Source organism: Miscanthus floridulus, chromosome 18, assembly GCF_019320115.1.
Source record: "Miscanthus floridulus cultivar M001 chromosome 18, ASM1932011v1, whole genome shotgun sequence".
Lineage (NCBI taxonomy): Eukaryota > Viridiplantae > Streptophyta > Magnoliopsida > Poales > Poaceae > Miscanthus > Miscanthus floridulus.
Window position 1 is genome coordinate 115,493,438 of NC_089597.1, and position 27,466 is coordinate 115,520,903.

Consider the following 27,466-nt stretch of genomic DNA (forward strand, 5'->3'; position numbering starts at 1 on the left):
ATGATTCCAAACCCCCTTCGCGAAGGGGCAACATAAGCATAGGTGGAGGCCGGTCTCTAAAGGGCCATTGCAGAGCACACATTGTTGATGGTGTGGCCACCCTCTCCTCTGTAGGTTTTGTGCCGTTAGAATTTTATCTTGCACTAAGATCCAGGCAAAAATCTTGCATTTGTTCTCCACATGCGCACTCCAGATCAACTCTGTACTGAATGAGGCGAGCGAGCCTCTGAACTGTATCCTGTAGGCCGAGCGGGTGGAGTATTTCCCGTCACCGGTCCACCGCCAGGTGATGGTGTCCTGGGCGCCTTGCTGCAAGTGCACATCTTGTATTCGTATCCAAAGGGACACGAACTCCTCAATGTGGACAGCGGAGGTGATTTTCCTCTGTAGTTTGCGTATCCAATTGTTGTTCCGGAGCTCTTGTTTCACCGTTCGGTTTTTCCTTGAAACTAGGCAAAACAAGTTTGGTGCTAAGTACCTAGGCGCGTGTCCATCGAGCCAGTTTTGGTGCCAAAAACTCGTCTTTGCACCATCCCCCAAAGTTATAACGATTGAGGAGTTGAAGAGGAGACGGTCATCATCAGAGCATGGAAGCTCATAGCCGTTCCAAGGCTTGTGGTCGTCCATCCATTCCTGCCAAAGCCATTGTAACCGGAGGGCTCTCCCAAATCTATCAAGGTCGATGACGCCTAAACCACCAGATCTTTTGGCCTGGTAACAGTTGGCCAGTTAACCAGGCAGTGTCCACCATTGGCGTTCTCCTCCCCCTTCCATAGGAACGATCTTCTGATTTTGTCAATCTTTTTCTTAGCCCAAGCAGCTAGAGGAAACACAGTGAGGTGGTAGGTTGGCATGGAGGAGAGGACAGATGTTACAAGAGTGAGACGTCCCGCTTTGTTAAGCCATCTTCCTTTCCATTTAGGTAACCTTTGGCCAATACGGTCTATGAGAGGTTGCACGTGTATTTTTTGCAATGCTCTGATGTGTAGCTGCAGGCCCAAATACTTGCAAGGGAAGGTCCCTCTGTGACCGTTGAAGGGTGAGAGGGCTTGGTCTAGATCGACGTCTGCACAGCTGATTGGGTGTACCGAGCTCTTTTGTAGATTGATATGTAGTCCCGAGACTGAACCAAAAGCGTTCAGGATGGCTTTGACGGATTGAACATCATCATTCATTGGGCTGATGAAAATGGCGGCATCATCCGCATACATGGAGGTTCTCCATTTTGCCGCCGCTATTGGAAGAGGGGTGAGTACCCCTTGTTCGGTTGCCCGGTCAAGCAGTCGTTGAAGCGGGTCCATAGCAAGGATGAACAACATGGGTGATAGCGGGTCTCCTTGACGGACGCCTCTTGCATGGCTAAAAGGGGTCCCCTGTCGCCCATTAATCAAGGGTGTGGAAGTGGATGTACGCAGGAGGATAGAGATCCATTCTCGCCATCGTTGTCCGAAGCCTAGGGCTTGCAGAATCTCAAGCAGGTACCCCCAATGGACCGTATCAAAAGCCTTGTGGATGTCTAGTTTCATGAATAAAGCCGGTATCTTTTGCTTGTGCAACCTTTGAACCGCGCCCTGGACGTATAGAAAGTTATCATGGATGCTTCTCTTTTTTATGAAAGCGCTCTGGCAATTGGAGACAAGTTGGTTGAGTCGGGGGGCAAGTCTGTTTGCTAACACCTTAGAGAAGATCTTCGCAATGCTGTGGACGAGGCTGATGGGTCTGAAATCAGTAACTCTTGTTGCATCTGCCTTTTTGGGTAGGAGGATGATGCAAGCCGAATTTAGCCATTCGAAGCCCTGGGCGTTCAAGTTGAATAGGCTGTTCAGTGCCGCCATTATATTGTCCTTAATGATTTCCCAACACGCTTTGAAGAAGGCCCCCGTGAAACCATCTGGTCCTAGTGCTTTGTCGGAAGGCATGGAAAAAATATTGTATTTTATCTCTTCCTGGGAGAAAGGCAACTCTAGATCGGAGAGATCGTGTTGGTTGTATCCAAGGGATTGCCAATTTAGTGTGGAAACTCGCTGCGTCGCGGCACCAATGTGATTTTTAAAATACTCTCGACTGACCTTTTCTTTCTCTTGATGAGCCACCGCGACCCCCCCATCCGTATGTAGACAATGTATGTAATTCTTTCTCCGGCGTGCATTTGCTCGAGTGTGGAAGAACTTTGTGTTAGCATCCCCACAGCGAATGTACGTTAGTCTTGCTCTCTGTCTGATTCTTGATTTTTCGATGGCCGCGAGTCCAGTGCTGCGGGCTTTGAGGCGGCAACATAGGTGAAGTTCTATGGCAGTGAGCAACCTATGCTCTTGGGCTGCTTCTAATTGTAGTAGCACTTCTTTCACTATGGCGAGTTGCATCCTTGTATCCCCTATCTTCTCTTTCTTCCAACGCTTGATGCCTTTTGCCACACGTGCCATTTTGATGTGTAAGCGTTTGATCGGGAGAGCGGTGGCGACCGGTCTATTCCAAATGTCGTGAACAAGATCTTGGAAGCCGTCCATCTTAGTCCAGTAATTTTCAAAGCAGAAGGAAGCGGTGTGATTGTGGTCAAGTTGTCCCTGGAGCAGCAGCGGTGTATGGTCCGACATGAGCGAAGGTAGGGAGTGCAAGAAACATGATGGGAAGGACAGCTCCCACTGGGGGGTACATAGTAGTCTGTCGATTCTAGTGAGCGTGGGGTTTTGTTGTTGATTGCTCCAGGTAAATCTGCGGCCATTTAGCTTGATTTCTTTGAGTCCCAAATGATCGATCGTCGCTCTAAATGCCCCCATGAGACGTCGATTGAGATTGGCGTTGTTTTTATCTTCCGCCTGGTAGATGAGGTTGAAATCTCCGAGGATGAGCCATCTATCATTCTCCGGCGGCGGAATGTTTTTCAGCTCTTGGAGGAATTGAAGTTTGGCGTCCTCCCCTTGCGGCCCATATACCACAGTAATTTGCCACGTTTTTCCATCTGCCCTCATCTTGATTTGCGCGGTTATAGTGTTCGCGGTAAGTGCAATGTCGGACTAGTCAAAGAAGTCTTCGTTGACCGCCAGGAAGATGCCTCCACGTGTTTGTTCCACCGGGAGCACACTATAGGAGTTTTCAAATTTCGCTCCGACTGTTCGGCGAACCACATTACGTTCCATAGCTTGCATCTTTGTTTCTTGTAAACATACAATGGTGGCGCCGGTGGTTCTCACGAGCTCACTAACCGAGTCCTGTCAGGCGCCATCATTTAGCCCCCTGACGTTCCAATTAAGTACCTGGCAATTCAGCTGTGCCATATGTGAACTAATGGTACCCTACGTACAATAATTCTTCAGGAGTAGGCCAGTCGGAAGCCATTTGTTGGTTCAGTATAGTCAATAGGCATCAAGGTAAGCCCACAGCGACGAAAGCACACACAGATTACGAAAGCATCAACACGTAGTGGCCGATACAACTGAAAGCCGCTGGCTGTCGGCACGACGATACAGAGCACTTGCTCCCTGCACGCTGAGTTTTTGATACATCGAACTACCAGGTGACGGTTTGTTGCAGTTGGGTGGGATGGCGACTGTAGGCCTCTGGCTGTCGCCGAACCCAAGCGGTACACAAAAGATGTGGAGCTCGAAGAGCTTCCGCAGTGGCAAACGATTACTACCATTATTACAACGAGCGACCCATTTGCGACAGCAGTCATCTAGGCGTGCGGCAGCGCCTCGTCGGCGTCAAGGCCACACAGAGCCGTCATTGCCTTCACGGCGTCATCGTTAAGTGGTCCCTTGTACAAGCCAAAGTAGCACAGCAACGTGTCGTCATGGCTGAGTCCTCCCCTGTCGAGGATGCCCAGTCTTTTCATCAGCGCAAGCCTAGCCCTCGCTTGGGTGTCACCCCTTGGCCAATTCATGGCGGCTATGCGGACGCTTCTTCGCGCCGGTAGCAGGGGCTTCTTGCGTCGATTTGGTGTGCTGTGCTGACGTGGCTGGACCTGCAAGATGGGTGGAGGCAGGGATTGTGAAATTCCCTGTAGGAAATCAGATACCAGAGCATCATTGGCGTTCGTCATTTGGCCGGCATTGTTTACCTCCTCGGCGTTGGCATTCTGTTCCGGCCGCAGTTGTTGAAGTTCATTTGCCATGTGTGTGCGGCTGGTGCTGTTGCCGGACAACCCGCGGACACGGCGCCTGGAGTAGACCGCGCCAGGGCGGAAATGCACCACCTGGGTGTTTCTGGCCTGCTGTGTGTGGGCGCGGGGCGTGCGGAGAGGGCCTGGCCTCCTAGCGTAGACCTGGCCCATGCGGAAGCGTCGGTCAGCCGCGAGGCGCGCACGCTGCTCTATCACGACGTCGCGGTCGTCGGTGGGGGGAACCTGCAGTTCATTCATACAAGTAGGAGATATGTTTTCGGTGAGGTGCCCCGAAGAGGAGTCGTTAGTTGGTTCGTATGTGCCCTGTGCAGCGGCAACTGGAGGGTCGTTCGGTTCGCAGGTTGGAGGGGCAGAGACCAAAGGGATGACGAGCGAGTCGTCGCATTGACTCTGTTCTACACGCACCTTGGGAGGGCTCGGCGATGGGTGGTGGTTGTTGCCGTTGCCTCCGTTGAAGTCCGGTGACTTGCAGCGCAGGCGCGACGACGGTGATTTTGAGCGCGACGTCGTGTTCCTCGGCTCCGAGCGCGCGCGCCTATGCGGCCTACGATGGGTCGCCCTTCCCTACTTCGTCCCCTGGCTCTGCGGAGGGCATCAGCCGGGTGGATGACGAGGTGGTGCCGAGCCCCCGTGCCAGCATCTGCAGCGTCGCCTTGGGTCGGTTGTCGTGCACCCTTGCGAGCCGCGTCACCGCCTGTGGACGTCTGGCGATCCCCGCGGCCGTCCGCGTCGCTGTGCAGTGGTCGTCGGCGACCCCCACGTTCCGGACTTTGGTGTCGGCGGCCACCGTGCCTGGACACCGAGCGCTCCCGCTCGCGGTCCTTTGGTGCCCTTGACAGGCTGCGGGTGAGCCGCGAGTACCACCTGTCCCCGTGGCGTTCACGGCGCCCACGATGGTCGCTGTCGTCGTCGCGGTTGCCGCCCCGGGTGTCAGCCGGTGGAGGGTCATGGCGGTCGCGCGGCATCCTTTCTCCGTCCACGATCCCGTAGTCCCACGTGAAGACTCGGGGGGCAGCGGCCCGGCCGTCTCTGCCCGGAGGGTCCTCCACCAAGTCAAGGTGCACCAGCACCCTGAAGGTGAGTCCCCGGCGGCCGCGGGTATCCTGCGAACAGTGGGCCTCCGTCTTTCTGCATGACAAAGTCAGCCAGGTTACCTTTGGGATGTCGGAGGGGTTGTTTGTCCAGGCCCAGACGCAGAGTGCCCTGGTGTCGGCACGGTCCAGCGAGGTCTTCTCAACGTAGTCGATGTCGCAAGCTCTGGCGACCGCCCTCTTGGCAATGCTCTCGCTCCAGGCGTGGAGGGGGATGCCTTCGAGGCATAGGCGGACGCGGAACTTGAGGTCGCAGATTTCTCCGTGTGTCACCAGCTGCCATGGTCTTGTGTGGATGTCGAGGTTGCGATAGGGGAAGGTCCCCCGCGACACCGCCTCGTCGCGGTGGTGCCGGTGCTTGAAGTCGACGAAGAAGTCCTCAGGCGCGTGCCTGACGACGGAGACATCTTCCGGACGAATCGGAAACTGGTGGCAGATGGCTCGCTTGATGATCTCCGGCTCAACCACCGGGCGGCTCCCCCCCAGCCAGGCCACCATGCCATGCATGGAGAGGCGGTTGAGCTCCTGGTCCATTGAGTCCACGGAGAGAGCCACTGCACAGGTGTCCAGGGGACAGACGGAGGGGTCCCCGGGCCTGGCCATGCCGCTCGCATGCAGAGGTGGGAAGTTTGTTTCGTCGAGGGGAGGAGGAGCAGCCTTGGGCGGTGTTGGTTGCTGCCTGGCGATTGAAGATCTTGTAGCGCACACCTTGCTTTTATGTCCCCAGCGGCCGCACGAGAAACAGCGCACCGGGTCCCTGCAGGTCGCCGCGGCGTGGCCAGGGGCGAGGCAGCGGAAGCATTTACCTCGCAAGCGCCGCAGCAGCTCCACACTGAGATGATGACGCGCTGAAATGACCTGGGTGGTTGAGGGTGTTGAATGCGCCTTGGTCTTGAAACCGGGGAGACGCCACCAGTATCGCGGGCGCACCATAGACCAGCCCTCCTCACCTTCGCTTGAATGCGCCGCACCGGCCCCCTGCCACGCCCCGGAGACGGGTCTGGGTCTCCCCCCTCGGGAAGGGGAAGCACCCCCAAAGCCGGGCGGAGACAGGATAGTTGGAGATGACAGGCCGGCGGAAAGAGGGCCGCGCCTCCCCGACGCGGATCTGAGGCAGGATCTTGCAGGCGCAGTGTTGGTGGGGCAGTAACGCCTCCCCGGACGGCAGAAGAGGGTAGCGGCGAACCTAACGCGTCGGGACGACGTGCCTTTCGTCCTTTCCGACCCGGCCGCAGCAGCAGCGGACCCGGCGGAGGTGGCGCCGAGGCGGAGAAGTTGCCTCGGAAAGGGGGCAGAGGACTCCCCGTGCGCCGCAACGGAAGCAGCGGCGGACGCCCCGGGGCCTGGATGGTGGGGAGACGGCGTACGGGACGAGCAGCGGCAGTAGGGTTGTTCGATCTGTGGCCATGAGCCACCGCGGGCGGCGCTAGCGGGATGTGGAGGACGGCCGCGGGGAGGGGAGCGCGTAGAAACACGCGGGGACCGGGGGCCGCGGCCGGCGGCGGCGGATCTGGGCTGGTGGGCGGCGTTCGGGGGCGGGGGCGGGGGCGGGGGCGGGGGTGGGGGCGGAGGAGAGGAGCGTAACGGTTCCATTATGCTGCAGTCCTGCCCATATATTAGAGACAACACATAAGAAATCCTTCACACTTCAGCTAACTGACAACGACCCTTCAAGCGGAGGTGATACTGAAACTTGTCTCTAATTGCTTGCAACTCTTTCAGAGCATCTCCGATTGATGGGCGATCTGTTGGCACCTCGTCTGAATAGCAAATCCCAACTTGCAGAATTGAAGTGATGCACGCAATTCTCACGTTTCTCATACTGCTGGAGTTTGAGCTGATTGGTTAGCTGTTGATCTACAATAACACTGACTTTGTCTAGTAGTGCCATTTGAACATAGTTTCGAAGCCTGATGGCTCCTCCAAATTCGTTGTCTGTTGGTCTTTTTCCAGTCAACATCTCCAGTAATAGTATGCCGAAGCTGTATACATCACCATGAGTGGAGACTTCATTGCCAAGTCCATACTCTGAAACCAAACAACATGAATCCCTTTTAGGCCACGTTCGGTTGGTTAGGAATCAAACCTGGACGGAGGATCCCTTCAATAATTTGCATAATGATGGAACAGTTCCTGGCCTGGAATGGCCCGGAACACGCTAACTGAACGGGGCCTTAATGAATTTGTTTTTATGGAGAAAATTTTGATATATATTCATAAAATAACATTAGTATAAAGATGATTTCCAGACCACTAAGTTTACATATTTATTTTAGTGTCTAACTGTGGACGTGTTTTGGACTGCGGTGCGGCGCTGTGCAGCGCTGTATCGCGACCACGGCCTCCAGCCCATGGCATGGAAAACGCGAGTGCTAGTTCAATCTCAAGGTTTTTTGTGCCTTGTGCGGTGAAAAGAATCAACGATACCGTGATGTGTTTTGTGGAATTTTTTTTTATTCTCACGGTGGGGTGGCCACAGATCCGATTCAATCGGAACAAACATGCCCTACAGATTTTAGAGATTTTAGCTTGTTCACATTCTTCAAATTTTAGTTACTGTTTAGCTATATTTACATATCTAAGTAAGTAAAACACCCAAAGTACCTTAAATTTAGTTCTAGCCTATATTGTTGATTAATTAGAAGAGAGCGATTAGATGCACACCTCGAGCTGCATAACCAACTGATCCTCTCATTGATGCTTAGCCACTTGATTCATCTTTGTCTTGATGCAAGAACCGTGCTAGCCCAAAATCACCAACGTGAGCAACCATGTCACAATCCAAGAGAATATTGCTTGGCTTAAGATCACAGTGAACAATTGGCACTGGTGTATGTTGGTGTAGATAATCAAGCGAGGATGCCACATCATTTGCGATGTATAGCCTTGCAATCAGTTCTAGTTGTAAGAATCGATTGAATGTGTACCTCTCTGTGTGTAACCCGTAGATCCGGGTAACATTCCATTCGCCGTGCGCGGTTGCGCTTGTGACCTCACGGACGCCGGTGTCGAGGCAGCTCCGACTCGGTGGCGAGGTCCAGTGGCCCGGGTGGTGACCTGCAGGGGAGACGGCGGAGTCGGTGGGCCATCCCGTCGCTGGCAGCATGCTTTAGGATCGGATTAGGGTATCTCTGTAGGTGGGTGTGGCGGCTTCAGTCAACCTCGTAGTCCGAGCCCTCACCCCTACCTTCCTTTTATGTGTGCTGTGCGACAGGGGCCCTCCAACCGAATTAGGGTTGGGCTCCCCCGATCAGGGAGTAGAGATAGGGCCCAATAGGCCGTTGGGCCTATTGGTGGAGATCAACTAACATTCTCCCCCTTGATCTCATTTCATCTTTCACTTTCATATCATTTGCTTTTGTTCATTCCATTACAGATTAGCTCATAGAGCATGTCTCATCATCACGGTCCATTGCCGATAGACTTAACAGCTACAACTCACTACTCTGTTCTGAAATAGATACTTATCTTTGGGCCTTCTTTTGTCCAGGAATATTTTAGGCTTTCCCTTAAACCCAAGCTAGCTACATGTTCTCTGAACACCATGTCCTCTGAACATGTTGGGTGGTAAGCCTTTTGTAAGCGGATCCGCGAGCATCCTTTCTGTTCTTATATGCTCAAGACTTATGACTTGATCCCAGACTTTATCTTTCACAACATAATACTCTATGTCAATGTGTTTGGCAACACCACTTGACTTATGTTGTGAGCATACTGTACTGCCAGATTATAATCGCAGTATTACTTTAGTGGTTTATAGATGTCGTCTACCACCTTCAAACCGGGTATGAACTTCGTTAGTTAGTTCACCTTGCCCGTTGCCTCATAACACGCTACAAACCGTCATACATTGTGGACGATGTAGTGACAGTTTGCTTTGAGCTTTTCCATGAAATAGCTCCCCTTTGCGAGATGATAGAAAATCCACGTCTGGATATGCATTCACTCTCGCATAATCAGAATCTGAATATCCCACCATGTGGAGTGAATCAGATCTTCTATATGTCATCATGAGGCCTTTCGTTCCTTGCAAATAATGCAAGACTTTCTTTACTAATTTCAGTATTCTATTCCAGAATTGCTCTGGAATCTGCCAAGTAAAACCCGGTAACAAATGCAAAGTCAGGGCACGTACATACTTGAGCATGTTGCAAGCTTTCGACAGCTGAAGCATATGGAACCACTTTTACTTTATCGATTGAGCTCATATTGGTTCCTGGGGCATTGAAAATCCCCATATCTATCACCCTTGACTATAGGAGTAGGTGAGGGACTACATTTGTACATACTGAATTTCTTTAAGATCTTTTCCATGTATGCCTTTTGTGACAGTCCTTATACCCTTTTTCTTCTATCTTGGTGAATCTCGATCCCTAGAACGAACGAGGTTTCGCCAAGATCTTTCATATCAAATTTCTTTGTCTCCAGTAGTAGACTGACATCACTACTAGCAAGTAAGATATCATCTATATACAGGACAAGGAAGATAAACTTCCCATTCTTAAACTTTGCATAGACACAATTGTCCTCTACCTTCTCTTTAAAACCCAAAATTCTTTATTGACTGATCAAACTTTAAGTACTACCGTCTTGAAGCTTGCTTTAATCTATAAATGGATTTCTTTAGGCGGCATCCCATTCGTTCTTTTCCTTCCATGACAAAAACTTTCGGTTGTGCCATGTAAACATTTTCCTCTAAGTCTCCGTTGAGAAATGCCGTCTTTACATCTATCTGATGTAATTTTCAATCGTAATGTGCCACTAATGCCATTATGATCCTGAAGGAAACTTTACTTGAGACTGGAGAATAGGTCTTATTATAATCAATCCCTTCTCTTTGCATATAGCCTTTTGCCACAAGTCACGCTTTATATTTCTCTATATTCCTTTGAGAGCCAAGTTTTATTCTGTAGACCCATTTATAGCCTACTGTTTTGACTCCTTTAGGAATTATTTCCAAATCCCAAACTTTATTGACATTCATCGATTTTATTTCATCTTCCATGGCCTCAAGCCACTTTGATGAATGATCACTTCTCATGGCTTCTTCAAATGAGGTGGGATCATCCTTCATTTGAAATTCCTTAGTGTTATACACTTCATAATCAGCAGAAATAGCTGATTTTCTAACTCTTTGAGACCTTCTAGGGGCCTCCACATTTGGCACATCTTCTATTTGAGGTTGTTATTGCTCCTCCTCATGTGTGGCAATAGGTTCTATAGAATCCTGATTTTCTAACTCTTTGAGACCTTCTAGGGGCCTCTACATTTGGCACATCTTCTATTTGAGGTTGTTATTGCTCCCCCTCATGTGTGGCAATAGGTTCTATAGAATCCTGAAGAACAGGTTCCTCATTTTCATTCATTGTTGCCACAGGTGAAATAACAACAGGTGCTGGCACCATAGTATCTAGCACTGTCGATGCAGCTATAGCAGGTAGTGAGAAAAATAGCTCATGAATCATTGGAGTGGACGCATACACCCGCTCCACTTCAAGGATAATTTCTCGAGCTACCATGCTCCCCCTCATCTTTTCATTCTCTAGGAAAACATCGTGTCTCGTTTCCACAAACTTTGTATGTCTCTCTGGACAGTGGAAACGAAAACCTTTTGACTTTTCTGTGTAGCCAAATAAATGACAACTTACTGTTTTGGGATATAACTTCCCAATGTTTGGGTTAAACACTTTAGCCTTAGCAGGGCTCCCCCACACACACGCAAGTGGTTAAGTGAGGGTGTTCTTTCTGTCCACAACTCATACGGTGTTTTGAGCACCGACTTTCTTGATACTCTATTGAGAATATGAATGGAGGTTTTAACGCCTCCATCCACAGGCTCAACTATAAGGTGGAGTAAATTATTATACTGCCCACCATATCCATCAGGGTACGATTGATTCTTTTAGCTACTTTATTCTGTTGAGGTTTGCCCGGTATAGAATACTAGGCTACTATGCCATTCTTTTAGGGTATGCCGACCATAGTACTCCACCACGGTCAGACCTGACTGTCTTTAATCTTTAATATCTTAAATTTATCCAATGCTTCTGTTCTTTCTTTGATTGGATAAATATAGCCATAATGGGAGTAATCATCTGTGAATGTTATGAATGAATCATTACCATCCACACTCTTTACAGGAAACTGACCACAGATGTCCACAGATGTCTGTGTGAATAATCTGTAGAATTTCTACGCTTCGTTTGTCATCTTTTCTTAATTCTTTTTACATACTTTCCTTTTATGCATTCTCTGTATTGTTCTAAAACTGAGAGCTCTAATGGAGGAAGAATATCATTCTTAACTTGTCTTTCCATTCTCCCCCTCGAAATATGGCCTGAACGATAGTGCCATAATTTCGACAACGCATTGTGAGCTCTCTTATGCCACTATTTCTAGAGTAACACTCTGTCACCAGCTGCTTTATCAGCTGAGTAGCATATTTCTTTGAAGTGTCAGTGAACTGACTCTTTATTCTATCGAGGTACTCGGTGACCGTGTCACATTCTAGGATTAAGCCCACAATTGCAGGTTCAATCATGTTCTTTATCATAGCCAAACATTTCTTGTTGGCAGTGACCCACTTTCTATGCTCAAAAGCCATAGGATATCTTTTGGGATTCAAAATCCTTTTCTTTAGTTGCCCAAATGGCATCATTCTCTTTTGTCTCCCTCACCGGTGCCACAATCTCAGTGGAACATGGTGAGGTGACTACCCAGTCCACCTTAGACAAGATGAAAACCAGGTCAAAACTTTTCTTAACATAAAAACAACACCATTTGCATGCCTTGATTCCAACGTTGGTCAAAATCAAAACATACAATTATTCTTACTAATTCTACATCACCGTTGGGCAGAAATAGAATTAATGCATAAATCTTTAACTTTCACAACTATTCTTACACACTAATTCTACATCACCGTTGGGCAGAAGTAGAATTAATGCATAAATCACTAAAATTAATATCTATTCTTATACACTAATTCTACATCACCGTTGGGCAGAAGTAGAATTAATGCATAAATCATTAATATTACGATATTGTTATTAACAACGTTGGTCAGAAAACAACAACATCATAATCATATCTAAACTCTTTTTCTCCAATTAAATACCACATTGGTTCAAAATAACTGAAGAATCAATAATTTCTTTAGCAGCGGAAAAACTTTCTTTTTCTCCAATTAAATACAGCATTGGTTCAAAATAACTGGAGAATAAACAACTTTTCTTTAGTTGTGGAAAAATTCTCTTTTCCTTGAATTTTACCCACAGGGAAAATTGTATTTTCGATTTCCTTTAATCCATTAATCAATTTCCAGGAAATAAAGATTTACTGGAAAAACTTTTCTTTTTCTCCAGTTAAATATCACGTCGTTTCAAAATCATTGGAGAATATCCTTTTTCTTTAGCAGCGGAAAAACTTTACATCAATTTCTTGAATTTTACCCACAGGATAAAATTACTTTTTCTATTTTTCTTTTGAGCCATTTTACATTTTCAATTTTCCAGAAAAAGGAAAAAAGAAAACTGGGCTCTTGCTCTTTACTGTTTCGGCCTAAAACGGCCCACGACCCACAGCCCACACGCCCTTCCCGCGCGCTCCCCCGCACCCAGGCCGCAACCTGGGCCTGGGCCAGGAATTCGGCCTGGCGCGCGCACCCGTCTGGGCTGAAAGTCGGCCCAATCAATCGGTGCCATTGATTCCAATCGGACGGCCGAGCGGGCGTTTCGGGCGGTCAAAACCCCAGCACCGCTCGGCTCATCGCAACCCTAGCTTCATTCGCCCCTTGCCCTTCTCTCTCTTCGCTCGCCGCTCTCTCTTCTCTCTACCTCAGCGCAGCCACAACCACTGAGAGGACACCGAGCGGGAGTGAGCAGCGAGCCACGGCGCCATCGCTGGCCCCCTCGTCGGTGCGCGTGCTCCCCGACGGGTGAGCACGCCGCCGTCGAGTGGCCTGGCCACGGCGCCCCCTTGACCGAGCCCAGCGAGCAACTGCCCCCGCTCGGCACTTCTTCTCCCGCGCTGGTGAAGGGACGGTTCGCCTGGTGATTAGGGTTTGGATTTTTCTCTTCTTTTCTCTGATTTGTTGTTCTTCCTTTTCTTTTCTTTGACATCCGAATGGATCTAGGGTTAGGTTTTCGGCTCTGTGAGCCTAGGGCCCTATTTCTTCTCTGATCCGAATGGGTCTGTTCTTTTCTTTACTTTTGCCGTGCGCCGTCGAACGGTGCGGCTCCTTTCCCCCACGCGCGGTGGCAGTGATGACCAGTAGACCGTGAGCCGGTCTCTCTTTCTTTTTGCTTTTACCCGGTTAGGGTTAGGGTTACACACTTGTAACCTGGCTCTGGTACCAATGTAAGAATCAATTGAATGTGTACCTCTCTATGTGTAACCCGTAGATCCGGGTAACATTCCATTCGCCGTGCGCGGTTGCGCTTGTGACCTCACGGACGCCGGTGTCGAGGTAGCTCTGACTCGGTGGTGAGGTCCAGTGGCCCGGGTGGTGACCTGCAGGGGAGACGGCGGAGTCGGTGGGCCATCCCGTCGCTGGCAGCACGCTTTAGGATCGGATTAGGGTATCTCTGTAGGTGGGTGTGGCGGCTCCAGTCAACCTCGTAGTCTGAGCCATCACCCCCACCTTCCTTTTATGTGTGCTGTGCGACAGGGGCCCTCTAACCGAATTAGGGTTGGGCTCCCCCGATCAGGGAGTAGAGATAGGGCCCAATAGACCGTTGGGCCTATTGGTGGAGATCAACTAACACAAGTGACTTCTATTCACCGTCTTCTTCCATTATATGTTGGTGTACCCATTGGTCCAAATTTCCAGTTGGTAGAAACTCATATATAAGGGCCTTGAAGTCATGGCCTTGAAAATCAATACTCAAGCAGACGGTTAATATCTTTACAAGATTTCGGTGTCGAGCACATCTCAAAGTGTTGCATTCTGCAAGAAAACTTTGAGATGCGCCACGTTGCATGAGGTTGAAAACCTTAACAGCGACAACTGCATCCTGACCATTTACTCTCATTCTACCTTTGTAGACTGATCCAAAGCTCCCTGTTCCAATGAGGTTTTCAGATGCAAAACCATTTGTTGCATCGGCCAATTCAGGAAAGGAAATCCTCGCATATTGTTCACTCAAGGTGGACCTTTGTATGTTTATTGCTTTTGTCTTCTGGCTCCTTTGATGGAGTACGTATAGTACAAATACTAGTGTGACAAAAACACATGCACTGCATATGGAGACTATCATGGCAAGTTTCTGATGTGTTTTGCTGGTGGTGTGGTTCAAGCAGGGTGGTAATTTCAGTTGATGGATACCACCACATAGGCCATCATTCCCAGTGATTAAGATTATAGTTGCATTCTCAAATACCCCATCTGTTGGAACTCCACCTTGGAGTTTGTTGAACGAGAGATTCAATAAAGAAATACCTGTTAATCTGGCAAGGGTCTTAGGTATGGCCCCAGATAAATTATTGTAGGAAAGATCAAGCCTGAAGAGGCCCCTTAGAGTTCCTACTGATACTGGAATTGTCCCGTGAAGGATGTTTCTAGATAAATTGAGATATACTGACTTTGACATTCGCCGATAGAGTTTGGAATCTCACTAGAAATCATATTATTAGAAAAGTCAATCTCATTGAGATTTTTTAGGTTGACCACTTCTGATGGCAAAGTCCCTGATAAGGAATTATATGCAAGATTCATGGAAAATGACAACGTAGATATGAAAAATAGTTCTTTAGGTATTGATCCGGAAAAACTATTGTGAGAGAGATCCAAAACTTCTAAAGGGCAGTTTTTGAGACTTGAGGGTTTAGGTCCCACTAAAGTCATTAACACTAAGAAGAAGTTTAGTAAGTTGAGTTAGGTTGCCTAGGGCAACAGGGATGTGACCTGACAAAGTGTTTTTTGGTACAGATAATCTTTCCAACTTCTTGAGTTTGCCGGGAGATGATGGAATAGGGCCTAGAAGAATATTTTTATCCATATCAAGTGTCTTTAGATTGACAAGGTTCCCTATTCCTCCCGGTATTGTTCTAGTTATCTTATTGTCTTCTATGCTAAACAATTCCATTCCTATCGACAAATTAGTAATTGATTTTGGTAGCACGCCTTTGAATTTGTTGGAATCCAAAGATATTTGGGGCTATTGCGTTCTTGCCCCTATTTTGACGTCTAGTTGTGATTTTACCCTTGCTTTTGTCATCGTTGTGATTTTACCCTTGTTTTTTGAAAACGAAGCTTAAGTTTACCCCTATTCCGTGAACAGCTAGTAATGGTGTCAAATGGGCTCAGTAAGGACAAGTTTGCCCATGCGAAATCGCCCCTACTTATCTGAATACATTGTGATTTTACCCCTATTTAAAAAAATTGATAGCATCATTGCACAACTTGTTACATATGATTTCACACAACATGCAAATATATATATATAATATCACATCAAGTGAAAGTGTAGCAAAAGTATCCATACAGCACCAAGCCTCATTCAACATACAAGTCCAACAAAAGCGATAGCTAATAGTGAGATATTACATGTTCAGTGTCATACATCACATTCATGCATCTATTCCAAACAATGCAGCCAACCTCTCTCCTCTTCCTCTTCCTTCTTTTCCAGCCCCTTCTGTTCCAGCCCACATGTAGTGCTTAGCTATGAAATTAACTAGCTACAGCAGGTCAAAGCTATGCATGTCAACAACTTGAGTAGGCAAGGTTCTACCCTGTCGCCGTGATTTTGGTCCCCCATCATGCACACGGCACGCTGCACCTTGGCCAGGTCACCACCAGGCACCACGCTGGGAGGCTGGTAGTTGATGCTGCACTTGAAGCCAGTCGGACACCAGTCCACGAACTGGATGGTGCGCTTGGTCTTGATGGTGGCCACAGCAGCTTTCACGTCCTTGGGGACAACATCACCACGGTACATTAGGCAGCAGGCCATGTACTTGCCATGGCGGGGGTCGCACTTGGCCATCATGGAGGATGGCTCGAAGATGCTCTAGGAGGAGGGAACCAAGGCCAGATCACATTCCTCCACCAACAGCGTTGAAGACGAGGAAGCCCTAGAGATCAGTGCAGTTGTCCGCAAGCTTCCTGATACGGTCAAGGCATAGGTCAACAATCTCCTTGCCAACTGCAAGACAAGCAATCAAGTTTAAGTAAGATATTCATTAGAGTGAATATATCTGGGAGCAATGTAAATTGAAGATCAGATCAGATTACATACTAGGGGACGTGCTTCCCCGCGCCAGTCTCACTGAAGAAGGTGTTGAAAGCATCATCACCTCCCCCAATGGTCTTGTCACCGGGTATCTGGCCATCGGCCTGAATAGAATACAAACATAGCATCCTTATTTATGCAAATTACAAAAGGAGGCACAATTTCAATTACATGTGTTAAAGCTGAAGATGGCAGATATGGCCGATTCATACAAATCATGTACATCCACGAAGACATAGTACAAAATCGCTAGGAGATAGAAGCCAAACCTGGTTAAGAGGGTTGTCTGGAGACTTCCACAGTTTCCATATCATGTCTTTGTACTGGTGCAGCGTTAGGCCTTGTTTTTCTTCCTTCAGCTTAGGGCGCTCTGCCTCTTCAAATGCCTACGCTACAGCATTGGACCGATTTGGAATAGCAGAGTAAAAGAAAATCATGCAACGCTACAGCATTATTAATTTGCTATCCCAAATCATTTTTAACTGCGATTACAGTGCCTCACATATCTTTCTCAATCATACCAAAAAAATGATATATCTATGTTACTAGTATAACATATATCTATTTTCTTTGTAATTGTGGTGCAATCCTACCAAATTTCACATAGCTATAAAGTTATTTAGTAAAAGAGCATATAAGAAACAAAATTTGGTAAAATTAATATACCTTAAAGGTCGACTTGAGGCGTCGCTCAGGATGCTTGTCAGCGGGCAGGGACACCTGCAAATCCAGGACCGACATCCACGCGATGGCCTCCTCAACCGACCTGGCCTCGATGAGGGAATCATCCCTGTTAGTCTTTTCGACAAGCACTACGCGCTCGTACTCCTCCTCGGCGACCCGCGCGGCGCGGTTCTTGGCGGCCTCCGCCTCCCGCTCGAGGCGTAGCCACTCCTCCTCGAGGCGGCGCACGAGCTCAGCCTCCATGACCTTGGGGGGTGGGGCGGCGACGCGGGACGCCTTGCGCACGGTGGCCTTGGACGGCGCCGACGCGGAAGCAGCGACGGCGGCAGCCTCCGCCTCGGCGAGGCGGCGGTTCTCGGCCTTGCGCGCCACGGCCTCGGCGTGCTTCTTGGCGTCCTCCTCCCGGCGGCGCGCGGCGTGGGACTTGGGGCCCTTAGCCTCGGGCCAGTATAGCTCCTCCTTGGCGCGCTCCTGGCGGTCGTGGCGGTCGGCCTCCGTGGCAGAGCGGCACTCGCGGGCGGGGCGGTTGTGGCCGAGGCCACGCCCGTGCCCTCGTCGCACGGCGCAAGGAGTCGCTTAGCTGCACCCCACACCCATGCCGCTGCTAGGGTTTTAGAGGATTGACGTGAGGAGATTGAGAGAGATAGAGAGGATACGGGGGATTGGGGAGGGTACCAGCGGATAAGGGGTATTGTTGTGCTTTGGTCTTACTTTGAAGGGTTTTGTTGTTTTTTAATTTTTTTTATTTCAGATACAACTAACAGAGTTAAAAGTAAGGGTAAACTGAGCCTTAATAGTTACAAAGCAGTGGTAAAATCACAACGATGACAAAAACGAGGATAAAATCACAATTGGACATCAAAGTAGGGGCAAGAACACAATATTCCCAAGATATTTTCCTCATATTGCTACAATTGGTTAGACTAGCCATGAAGCCCCAATCAGCATCATTTGTTGCTTCAAACTCACTTTTTGCTAGCAATACAACGGACAGGTTCATTTGGTGAATTCCCAAGCACTGTGGAATTGTTCCAGACATGAAGGTGCTCACTATTTCAATATTTTGAAGCATGGAAGCATTGCAAATGGATGACGAGAGGTTGCCATGAAATTGATTGTTTGATATAATGAATCGTTTGAGTTTGGATAGCTTGCTTGTTGGTCCCTCGGTTGCCCTGCACAAGTAAGCAGTAAGCTTACCAGCACACACAGTCACTATGGCTAAAGGTAGAAGAAGGGGTGAGAACAACATACACACACAACACAAGCCCAGCGCTGGCCGAAAGCTCTACTTCTGAATGTTTGTGGCAACTGAACTAATTTGTTGCATTGCCTTGGGTTGTTATATATATAGGTCCTAGTACCTCTACCAGGTACTGTCGATGCGGGACCCATAGGGTTCCCCACGGAGAAGAGAGAAGAAGACCTAGTCCAACTAGGATTCCCTACATGTAATCCTACTAGAACTAGTTACACGTAATCCTACTAGGATCTCTACTTTGTAACCGACTAGAACTCCCGTCTCTCCTGGACTATATAAAGGAGGGCAGGGGCCCTAGATCGGCACCTATACAGAACCGACAGAACTCACAACCACAACATACCTCGCAACATAACAAATAGCACAGGGCGCAATATACTATCCACACCAGACTGAACGTAGGGCGCCGTGACTTTTGGCGTGCCGAACCAGTATAAATCATTGTCTCCCTGCGTTTACCATCGAGTTCCTACAAACGCCGATACCCCTCCGAATAAATCACCGTCCCGGGTACCCCGTGACGGGTTGCCGGTGGTAAAACATCGACAGCTGGCGCGCTAGGTAGGGGTTCTTGACGCTTTGCGTTCGAGAGCTCGGTGGACCTCAGATCAAAATTCACCATGGTTCTCGTCGGCCCTTGTCAACAAGACGCTGCAATTCCCGTCAACCACGATCAACAACTCGCTACGGATCTCTGCGCACGGCCAAGGTGTCCTAATTCAACAAGCAAGCAAGTGAAGCCACACGTTCAAATTTGCAAAAGACTCAAGGCACCAGTCAGGAGTCAGTCAACTACTCGGCCACGACGAAGAGTCCGACATCACCACATGTTGGATCAGCTAGCATCAACTTCGGCAAGGAGTACGTCCCAGCGTTATCAACTCGGATACGGAGCTGGATCGGAGGACAACTGGGATTTATCGGAGAACATCTGAGTTCAACTCCAAGAACGCGACATCCGAAATCAACTCTGTATATCCGGAGACATCTGACTACATCAAGACATCCCACAGCGCCACAACAACAAACAAATACAAGGAAGGCGTATGTGTATATATACGTACAAGCAAGACCAGAAGCCATCCAAATTGATTACTAGACACATACAAGACTACAAGATGGATATGTGAACTAGTACACATACACAGACAAAGATCAACTTTCATCCGGCACCCGCGACAACTCCATCACACACGTCAAGCTGGATGGATGCACCGTACGCACACTGTCGGCAACGACCACGACAAAGGCTTCAGAGAACACGACGATAGGTTCCGAGTTGTTTCGAGTACTCGACATACCGAGCACTCAACTGGTTTACCCCATCAACAAACAACTCGGCCATAAACCAAGCTAAGTCACGTCTCATTTTTTATATATTTCAGATATTATTCATATGTCTCTGGGAAGACACAAAAATCATCATGCGAGCAAACATAGTGCTCTAAAGTCAAATCATCATGCGAGCAAACATAGTGCTCAAGATACAAAAAATCATCATGCGAGCAAACATAGTGCTCTAGGTCTTCTCTTAACGATCACCGAATTCCTCAGGTAGAACATGCCTTAATCCGTGAAGCTTGTCTACTCACATGGACGGTCACGAACCGAGTGCCAGGCTCACATGGTCACGTCATGAACCTCTGAACCATACGCTAGAGATTCAAGTGCTTAAACATAACAGGACACTACCTGAGGAATTTGCATGACCTAGCAAGAGCAAGACGCAAAAAGTTTATATGCATTTCATAATGCTAGGGCCCGCCCCTGATTGATTATTCAAATATGGGACATGCTCCCCACTTTATATCTAGAATGTTATTTACAACATATTTTTATGTTTAACATGCAGGAGAGCTACATCGGTACCATGAGATCAGGAAAAACACGCTCCTGAGAGCTAGCCCAGAAACAACCTGGATTGATCAAAAAAGAACCCCGACAAGGTGCGGCAAGAACCAAGACAAGATCAGAAAGAACCCGGATTGAAGAAAAACAACCCAGATAAGTTGGGAACAGAAATCAAGACAAGAAAGAACCCAGATTGATCAAAAAAGAACCCCGACAAGGTGCGGCAAGAATCAAGACAAGATTAGAAAGAACCCGGATTGAAGAAAAACAACCCAGATAAGTTGGGAACAGAAATCAAGACAAGAAAGAACCTGGATTGATCAGAAACAACCCCGAAGAGGTGCTGCAAGTAACAAGACAAATTCAGAAAGAACCCGGATTGATCAGAAAACAACCCGGATGAGGTACATACAAGTTCAGAAAGAACCTGGACGAAGTGCAAACAACCTGGAAGAGGTACATCAAGAACCAGAGAAGTCTAGAAACGACTAGGTTGAATAAAAAACAACTCGGAAGAGCATCGCGGCTTAGTCAAAAACTAAGCTCAGGGGCTCGGCATTCGCTTCAACTACGCCCGGGGGCTCGGATTCAAGGATGAAAGACCAAGAATACAAGTACCCAAGACTACAACAACGACAACACATCAAGACCCTTCATCCGATTTCTATTCTAAAGAAAAGAACTCGGAGAAGTCTCGGGGGCTATGGGATACATAACCCTAGAAATTTTTTAAAGACAAGAATCTGGACCCTCCAACTTTTTGCAAGCAAAAGCAAGAGGCTCGGGGGGCTACACTCAGTGAGTGCAATTTTTGTGAAAAATTGCACCCACCGAAAAAGGACTTGGAGCAACCAAGAAGACTAAAGGGACCCTCTGGCTTCTTGTCCCAACAAGCAAGAGGCTCGGGGGTTACACTCACTGAGTGCACTTTTGTCCAAAAGTGCACATCAGCTGAAGAAAAGACAAAGAAGACCATCTCAAGATCTCGCTTTAAGAAAAAACCCGGAACAAGTCTACAACAACCTAGCCCTTGAAGCTCAATCATGAAATGCTTGGGGGCTTGTCGATGCGGGACCCATAGGGTTCCCCATAGAGAAGAGAGAAGAAGACCTAGTCCAACTAGGATTCCCTACATATAATCCTACTAGAACTAGTTACACGTAATTCTACTAGGATCTCTACTTTGTAACCGACTAGAACTCCCGCCTCTCCTGGACTATATAAAGGAGGGCAGGGGCCCTAGATCAGCACCTACACAGAACCGATAGAACTCACAACCACAACATACCTCGCAACACAACAAATAGCACAGGGCGCAATATACTATCCACACTAGACTGGACGTAGGGCGCCATGACTTTCGGCGTGCCGAACCAGTATAAATCATTGTCTCCCTGCGTTTACCATTGAGTTCCTGCAAACGCCGATACCCCTTCGAACAAATCACTATCCCAGGTACCCCGTGACGGGTTGCCGGTGGTAAAACATCGACAGGTACATAGTTGTTGGTAAGTATACCAACTACCTACTCCTAAGGTATAAGGGTACACCAACTACCTACTCTTAAGGTACAAGGGTATACCAACTACCTACTCCTAAGGTGTAAGGCTTACCTCATCTATCTCTACTCTACATGGCTGAAGTAAACCACTACTACTACAGTAGCAAGGAGTGGACAGCTGATCTGACCAGCTTCCAACTCCTAACAGGGACTGGTCGGTAGAGCCAACTAGTTTCAAACTGGGATGCAGCGGATTATGTCTAACAATTCTTCCCCTAATCCTGTTGCGAACCCGATATCTTGACCTCATCTACACCAATCATCTTCCTCAGCTCCATGAACCATAGGCGCCAGAGTGACTAGGTGAGGATGTCAGTGCGTTGTCTACCAGTCTCAATCGACACAGTCCCTGAGAAAGTAGAACTTGATGTCGATGTGCTTGCTCCAGTCGTGGAGAACTAGATTCTTCACGAGGGCGATGGCGGGCTAGTTGTCCACCATCAGTGCTGGTGGGTGAGCTTTCACACTGGTCAGCTCGCCCAGTAGTCGGCGTAGCCACACAGCTTGGCACACCATTGTGGCTGCCACCATGTACTCTGCCTTGCATGTGGACAGCGTCACCACCATCTGTTTCAGTGATAGCCATGAGATTGGAGTTGACTCAAGGAAGACGAGCACGCTAGAGGTGCTCCACCGTCTATCGATGACCCCTGTCATGTCTGCATCGCTGAACATAGTGAGCTATAGCCCACTTTTGCTAGTCTTGGGGAAGACAATCCCCTGATCCACCGTCCCCTTGATGTAGCACAGCAACCGCTTCACCGTGGCCCAGTGATCCTCTTGGGGATCCTCCATGAAGCGGCTGAGTAGCCCATGGCGAACGCAATGTTTAGACTCGTGTGGACTAGGTAGCGCAGACCGCTGATGATGCTTTGGTAGAGTGTTGCATCTACCCTCACCACGGTACTGGCCTTTGTCAGCTTTAGCCGCTCCTCCATCGGAGTCACGCATGGCTTGCACTCAGCCATGCCGCTCTGCTCCAACAGCTTCAAGGCGTACGCGCTCTGACCGAGCGTGAGCGCCTTCTTCCCCTATCTCACCTCAATGCCGAGGTAGTAGGAGAGCACGTCGACATCGCTCATTCAAAAACAAATTGCCATCTCACGCTTGATGCTATTGATGTCCTCCGCACACACGCCGGTGATGATCAAGTCATCCACATACACGCCGATGATGAGCTCCTCCTTTCCCCATCGCCGCGTGTAGAGTGTGTGCTTGGTTGCACGCCGCATGAACCCAACTCGCCCAGCGTGGCATCAAGCCTAGTGTTCCACGCTCACGGGGCCTACTGCAGCCCGTAGAGCACCTTACGCAGTCGGAGCACCCTGTGCTCCACTTCCTTGATGATAAAACCCAGAGGTTGCCTGATGAAGACCGTCTCCATCAACTCACCGTTGAGGAAGGCCGATTTTATGTCCAGGTGATGGATGCGCCAGTCCTTCGCTGATGTCAAAGCCAGCAATAGTCAGATAGACTTCATGTGCGCTACCGGCGCAAAGACTTCCTCGAAGTCGATGCCCTCGCACTGGACAAAGCCTCGAATGATGAAGCACGCCTTGTGCTTGACAATGGCATCGTGCTCGTCTCACTTGACCTTGTACACCCACTTTAGGCCGATCGAACAACATCCTGGAGGTGGATCGACGAGCTCTCAAGTCTTGTTTTCCTCAATCGCCTTCATCTCCTCTAGCATCGCTCGTCGCCAATTTGCATCGCACTCAGCCAGTGCGAACGTGGGTGGTTCATCTGCACTAACGAGAAGCAGCTCTGGGTCATTAAGCAGCCAACCTGCCAGACCTAAGGACCCTGTGCCACCAACGATGTTGTCTAGCCTGCGGAACTGCACCTCCTCTCTATCGTGGAAAGCATCCATGAACTCTGTGATGTCGCTTGGAGGTGAGGCGAACTCGATCGGCGTCAATGGAATCCCCTGTTCCGTCGGAGTGGTTGGCACAGCACCTAGAGTGCTCGGCACCCCGGCTACAGTGCTCAGCACTACTCCTAGATCACTCATCACCACTCCTGGAGTGGTCGGCACCACTGCAAGAGTGCTCGGCACCAGTCTTGAAGTGGTCGGCACCACTGCAAGACCTCTCGGCTCTGCTACGGGAGCGTTTGGCACCTGTCCTAGATTGGTCGACACCACTGTAGGACCACTTGGCACCATTCCTAAAGTGCTCGGCACCCCTCCCAGAGTGCTCGGCACTGCCCTAGGAGTGCTCAGCTCTGTTGCTGGAGTGGTTGGCACCTCCTCTCCAGTGTCTCCACCACCGTGGATGACCAAGTGCTCAACAACGAAGGTGCTAGTGAAGACGCCATCTTTCCCCATGCTTGGACTGTCCCAGTCCTAGGCTGCCTTCTCATTGAACACGACGTCGCGCGAGACAACCACCTTACCTCCGCGTGGGTCGTAGAGCCGGTACGCCTTGCTGCCTTCCTCATAGCCGGTCACGTTGCCATCGAGCTCAAAGAAGACTTCCTTGGAACCTGTCATGTGGTTGTTGGCGCCAGAGTCCAGGTACCACCGCTGCTCCTGCTTGCCACCCACACATCAGAGGTGGACTTGGGCGCACAGTTCATTGAGGTTGACAGCCTTGAGAGCCTTGCCATGCTCCTCTACTGCCGTCACCTCTCCCTTCTCTTTGGCCTCAATGTCATGCAGTGCACAGAACATCGCCATCAAGAGAGTGGCCTCATCATTGTCATCAGCCAGCGCCAGATGAGCCTCAGCCTTTTTCTCCTGCTTGCGATTTGGGATCTCTTTTGCCCAATGGCCCATCTTCTTGCAACATCGGTAGGTGTTGGAGTCGACCTTCTTCTTCGAAGAAGCCTTGCCGCGACACTTGCCATCGCCACTGCGGCTAGAGGAGGCTTCCTTAGACTTCTCCTTCATTCGGGCAACCCACTCCTCCTCTATCAGCAGCAGCTTACCACTATCCATCGTTGTTGTGGCCTACTCCATGTGCTTGTCCACCTCCCACAGACGGTCTATCACATTCTCAATGGTGAGGATGGATAAATCTAGCATCGTCTTTATGGAGAGAGCGATCTGGATATACTTCATCGGCGCGGAATGAAGGTACTTGGAGACAACCTCTTCTTCGTTGATGGTGACGTCATAGCTCCTCAGCTTGCTGATGAGCAACTGTAGGCAGAGGGAGAAGTCCTCCACCGACTCACCATCCTTGAAGTTGAGGTTGGTGTACTCCTGTTTCAGCAGCTGGGCCGTCGCCTTCTTTGCGCGGTCGGAGCCGACGTGCATCGCTGTAATGGCCTCCCATGCCTCCTTAGTAGAGTTCTCCCCCAACAGCTCCTTGTACTCCGCTAGCACAGTAGCATGGATAGACTCCAACGCTGACATGTCTTCTTCTTCATTGTTGGTGCCCTTGTCAATGGCAATCCAGAGCCATCGGGCTCTGAGCTTGACCTTCATGGTCACCGCCCACTCGCCATAGTTGGTGTGAGTTAACATCGGCCAACTGGTGCCGCTAACCTCCCGCACCGTGTGAATGACGACCTCCTATCATGGCTGGGCAGCCACAGCAGCACCGCTGCTGTCGTCCATCTCCAAATCATCCATCATCGTCAGCGGTTAGTCAGCGGACAGCGCTTGTACAGCTTTGATACCACCTGTTGGTTCCTCAGCTGCCCTGCATAGGTAAGCAGTAAGATTACCAGCACACACACTCACTATGGCTAGAGGTAGAAGGAGTGAGAATAGCACACACACAGCACAAGCCCAGCGCTGGTCGAAAGCTTTACTTCTGAATGTTTGTGGCAACTGAACTGATTTACTGCATTGCCTTGGGTTGGTATATATACAGGTCCAAGTACCTCTATCAGGTACATAATTGTTGGTGAGTACACCAACTACCTACTCCCAAAGTAGAAGGGTATACCAACTACCTACTCCTAAGATACAAAGATATACCAACTACCTACTCATAAGGTACAAGGCTTACATTAGCTATCTCTACTCTACATGGCTAAAGTAAACCACCACTGCTACAGCAGCAGGGAGTGGACAGCTGATCTGACCAGCTTCCAACTCCTAACAGGGACTGGTCGGTAGTAGTTTCAAACTGGGATGCAGCGGATTATGTCATTGCTGCCCGTATCAGGTGGGAAAACACCAGTCAAAGTTGTTGTAATTGAGAACCAGAACTTCAAGAGAAGAGAGGTTGAACATCAAATGGGGCAATGATCCTTGTAGCTCGTTATTGTTTAGATAAAGTCTGTTGAGGGCATGGAGGTTTCCAATGGAATGGGGTATCGAACCTGAAAGATTGTTGTCCATGAGAGAAAGAAGCTTAAGATTTCCTAAAGATTCTAGAATTTGACCTACAAAACCGTTGTCCTAGAGATCTATGATTACTAGCGAAGAAAGGTTTCCTAACCAAGGAGGGATGGTTCCTTCTAGCTTGTTTGCTCCCAACCGAAGAACACCAAGAGACGAGAGGCCTTGCATTGGTGGAATGCTTCCTTCTAGTCGATTTAATGCAAGACTAAGAATGGTCAATTCTGAGAGGTTTCCAAGTGAAGCAGGGATTGTTCCAGATAATTGATTGGCACCTAGAGATAAACGGGTGAGATTGACAATGCTACCTATCTCTATTAGGATTTCTCTTATCATGTTGTTATATTGTAGGACGAGCTCTTTCAGACTCACAATGCTTCCAATGCTAGAAGGGATTTTTCCTACAAGCCTATTTTCATCTAGGTAGAGCTGCTTGAGATTTTGCAGTGAGCTGAACTCGCTTGGTAGTTCACCCTATAACTTATTAGTATCAAGAGCGATGATGACAAGACGACTGTAATTCACAAGTGATGGTGGAATATATCCTTGGATAGAGTTTTGACTAAGTACAAGAGTCTCAAGGTCATGGAGATTACCAAGCTCTGGTGGCAGGATTCCATGGAAGTGATTCGACGAAAGGTCAAGCTGCCTCAAGTAGGTTAGGTTGCCCAAAGCCATGGTGATGGTGCCAACAAGGTTGAGCCCGACGAGGTTCAACGCCACCACACGGCCAAGTCATCTTCCTTTCAAGCTGCATGCCACACCAGGCCACTGGCACATGGGAACAGACAGGTTGCCCCATTGCACCAGGGCTCCCCACGGGTCCATACTCACGTGTGACTTGAATGACATGAGTGCGCCATGGTCGGTGATGTTGCTGCTTGTGGACACAGAGCCAGGAGAACATGCAAGGAAGACAAAGGTGAGCAAGAGCGGCTCTCAGAGTAGAGCCATTGCTGCTGATGGAGCTCTGAATTTGGTTGTTTGTTTTAGCAAGGACTGGGATGACTGGGCAGGGTGTGTTTGTTTTAGCAGAAGGCAACTCGTGGTACCTCTTATTTTATATTCAAAGGTAGCACTTCCCACTAGATTCAGCTAGAATCTACCTGTAGTCAAAATTTTCACAGACTAGAGACGAAGACTAGATCAATTTGATGTCCCTCCAAATGGCAGCTGGTGGGAAGAAGATGACTCGTAATATACTTTGAATGAGTTCAGTAGACTTTTGGTCAGTTTCACCACAAGGGAAAGGAAGGGATCCTAATGTTAGGATTGATCGCCCACCAGTTAGGCCCAACGGCCTAACTGGGCCTTGTCCTCGTGCCCTGATCGGGGGCGCCCAACCCTACATGGTTGGGGGCCCCCAT

General features: G+C 49.0%; 1 protein-coding gene and 1 pseudogene across 1 annotated transcript; both read right to left on the reverse strand.

Annotated features, from left to right (window-relative positions):
* Nucleotides 1–3,673: 3,673 nt before the first annotated feature.
* On the reverse strand, nucleotides 3,674–27,466 carry LOC136524428 (LRR receptor-like serine/threonine-protein kinase FLS2; annotated as a pseudogene).
* Nucleotides 16,340–17,726, reverse strand: LOC136521144 (uncharacterized). The gene is made up of 5 exons (XM_066514841.1): nucleotides 17,723–17,726; nucleotides 17,112–17,680; nucleotides 16,715–16,831; nucleotides 16,452–16,549; nucleotides 16,340–16,358 (listed from the first exon to the last, which is right to left on the reverse strand). Exons 1-5 carry the CDS (start codon nucleotides 17,724–17,726, stop codon nucleotides 16,340–16,342), a joined length of 807 nt encoding a protein of 268 aa, XP_066370938.1.

What these genes read in the sequence shown, in the direction of transcription:
- LOC136521144 (XM_066514841.1), bottom strand. An exon ending in GCCTCAAGTCGACCTTTAAG is followed by an intron (nt 16,832 to 17,111) that starts GTATATTAATTT and finishes GCTGTAGCGTAG; the next exon opens with GCATTTGAAGAGGCAGAGCG. An exon ending in CAGACAACCCTCTTAACCAG is followed by an intron (nt 16,550 to 16,714) that starts GTTTGGCTTCTA and finishes TATTCTATTCAG; the next exon opens with GCCGATGGCCAGATACCCGG.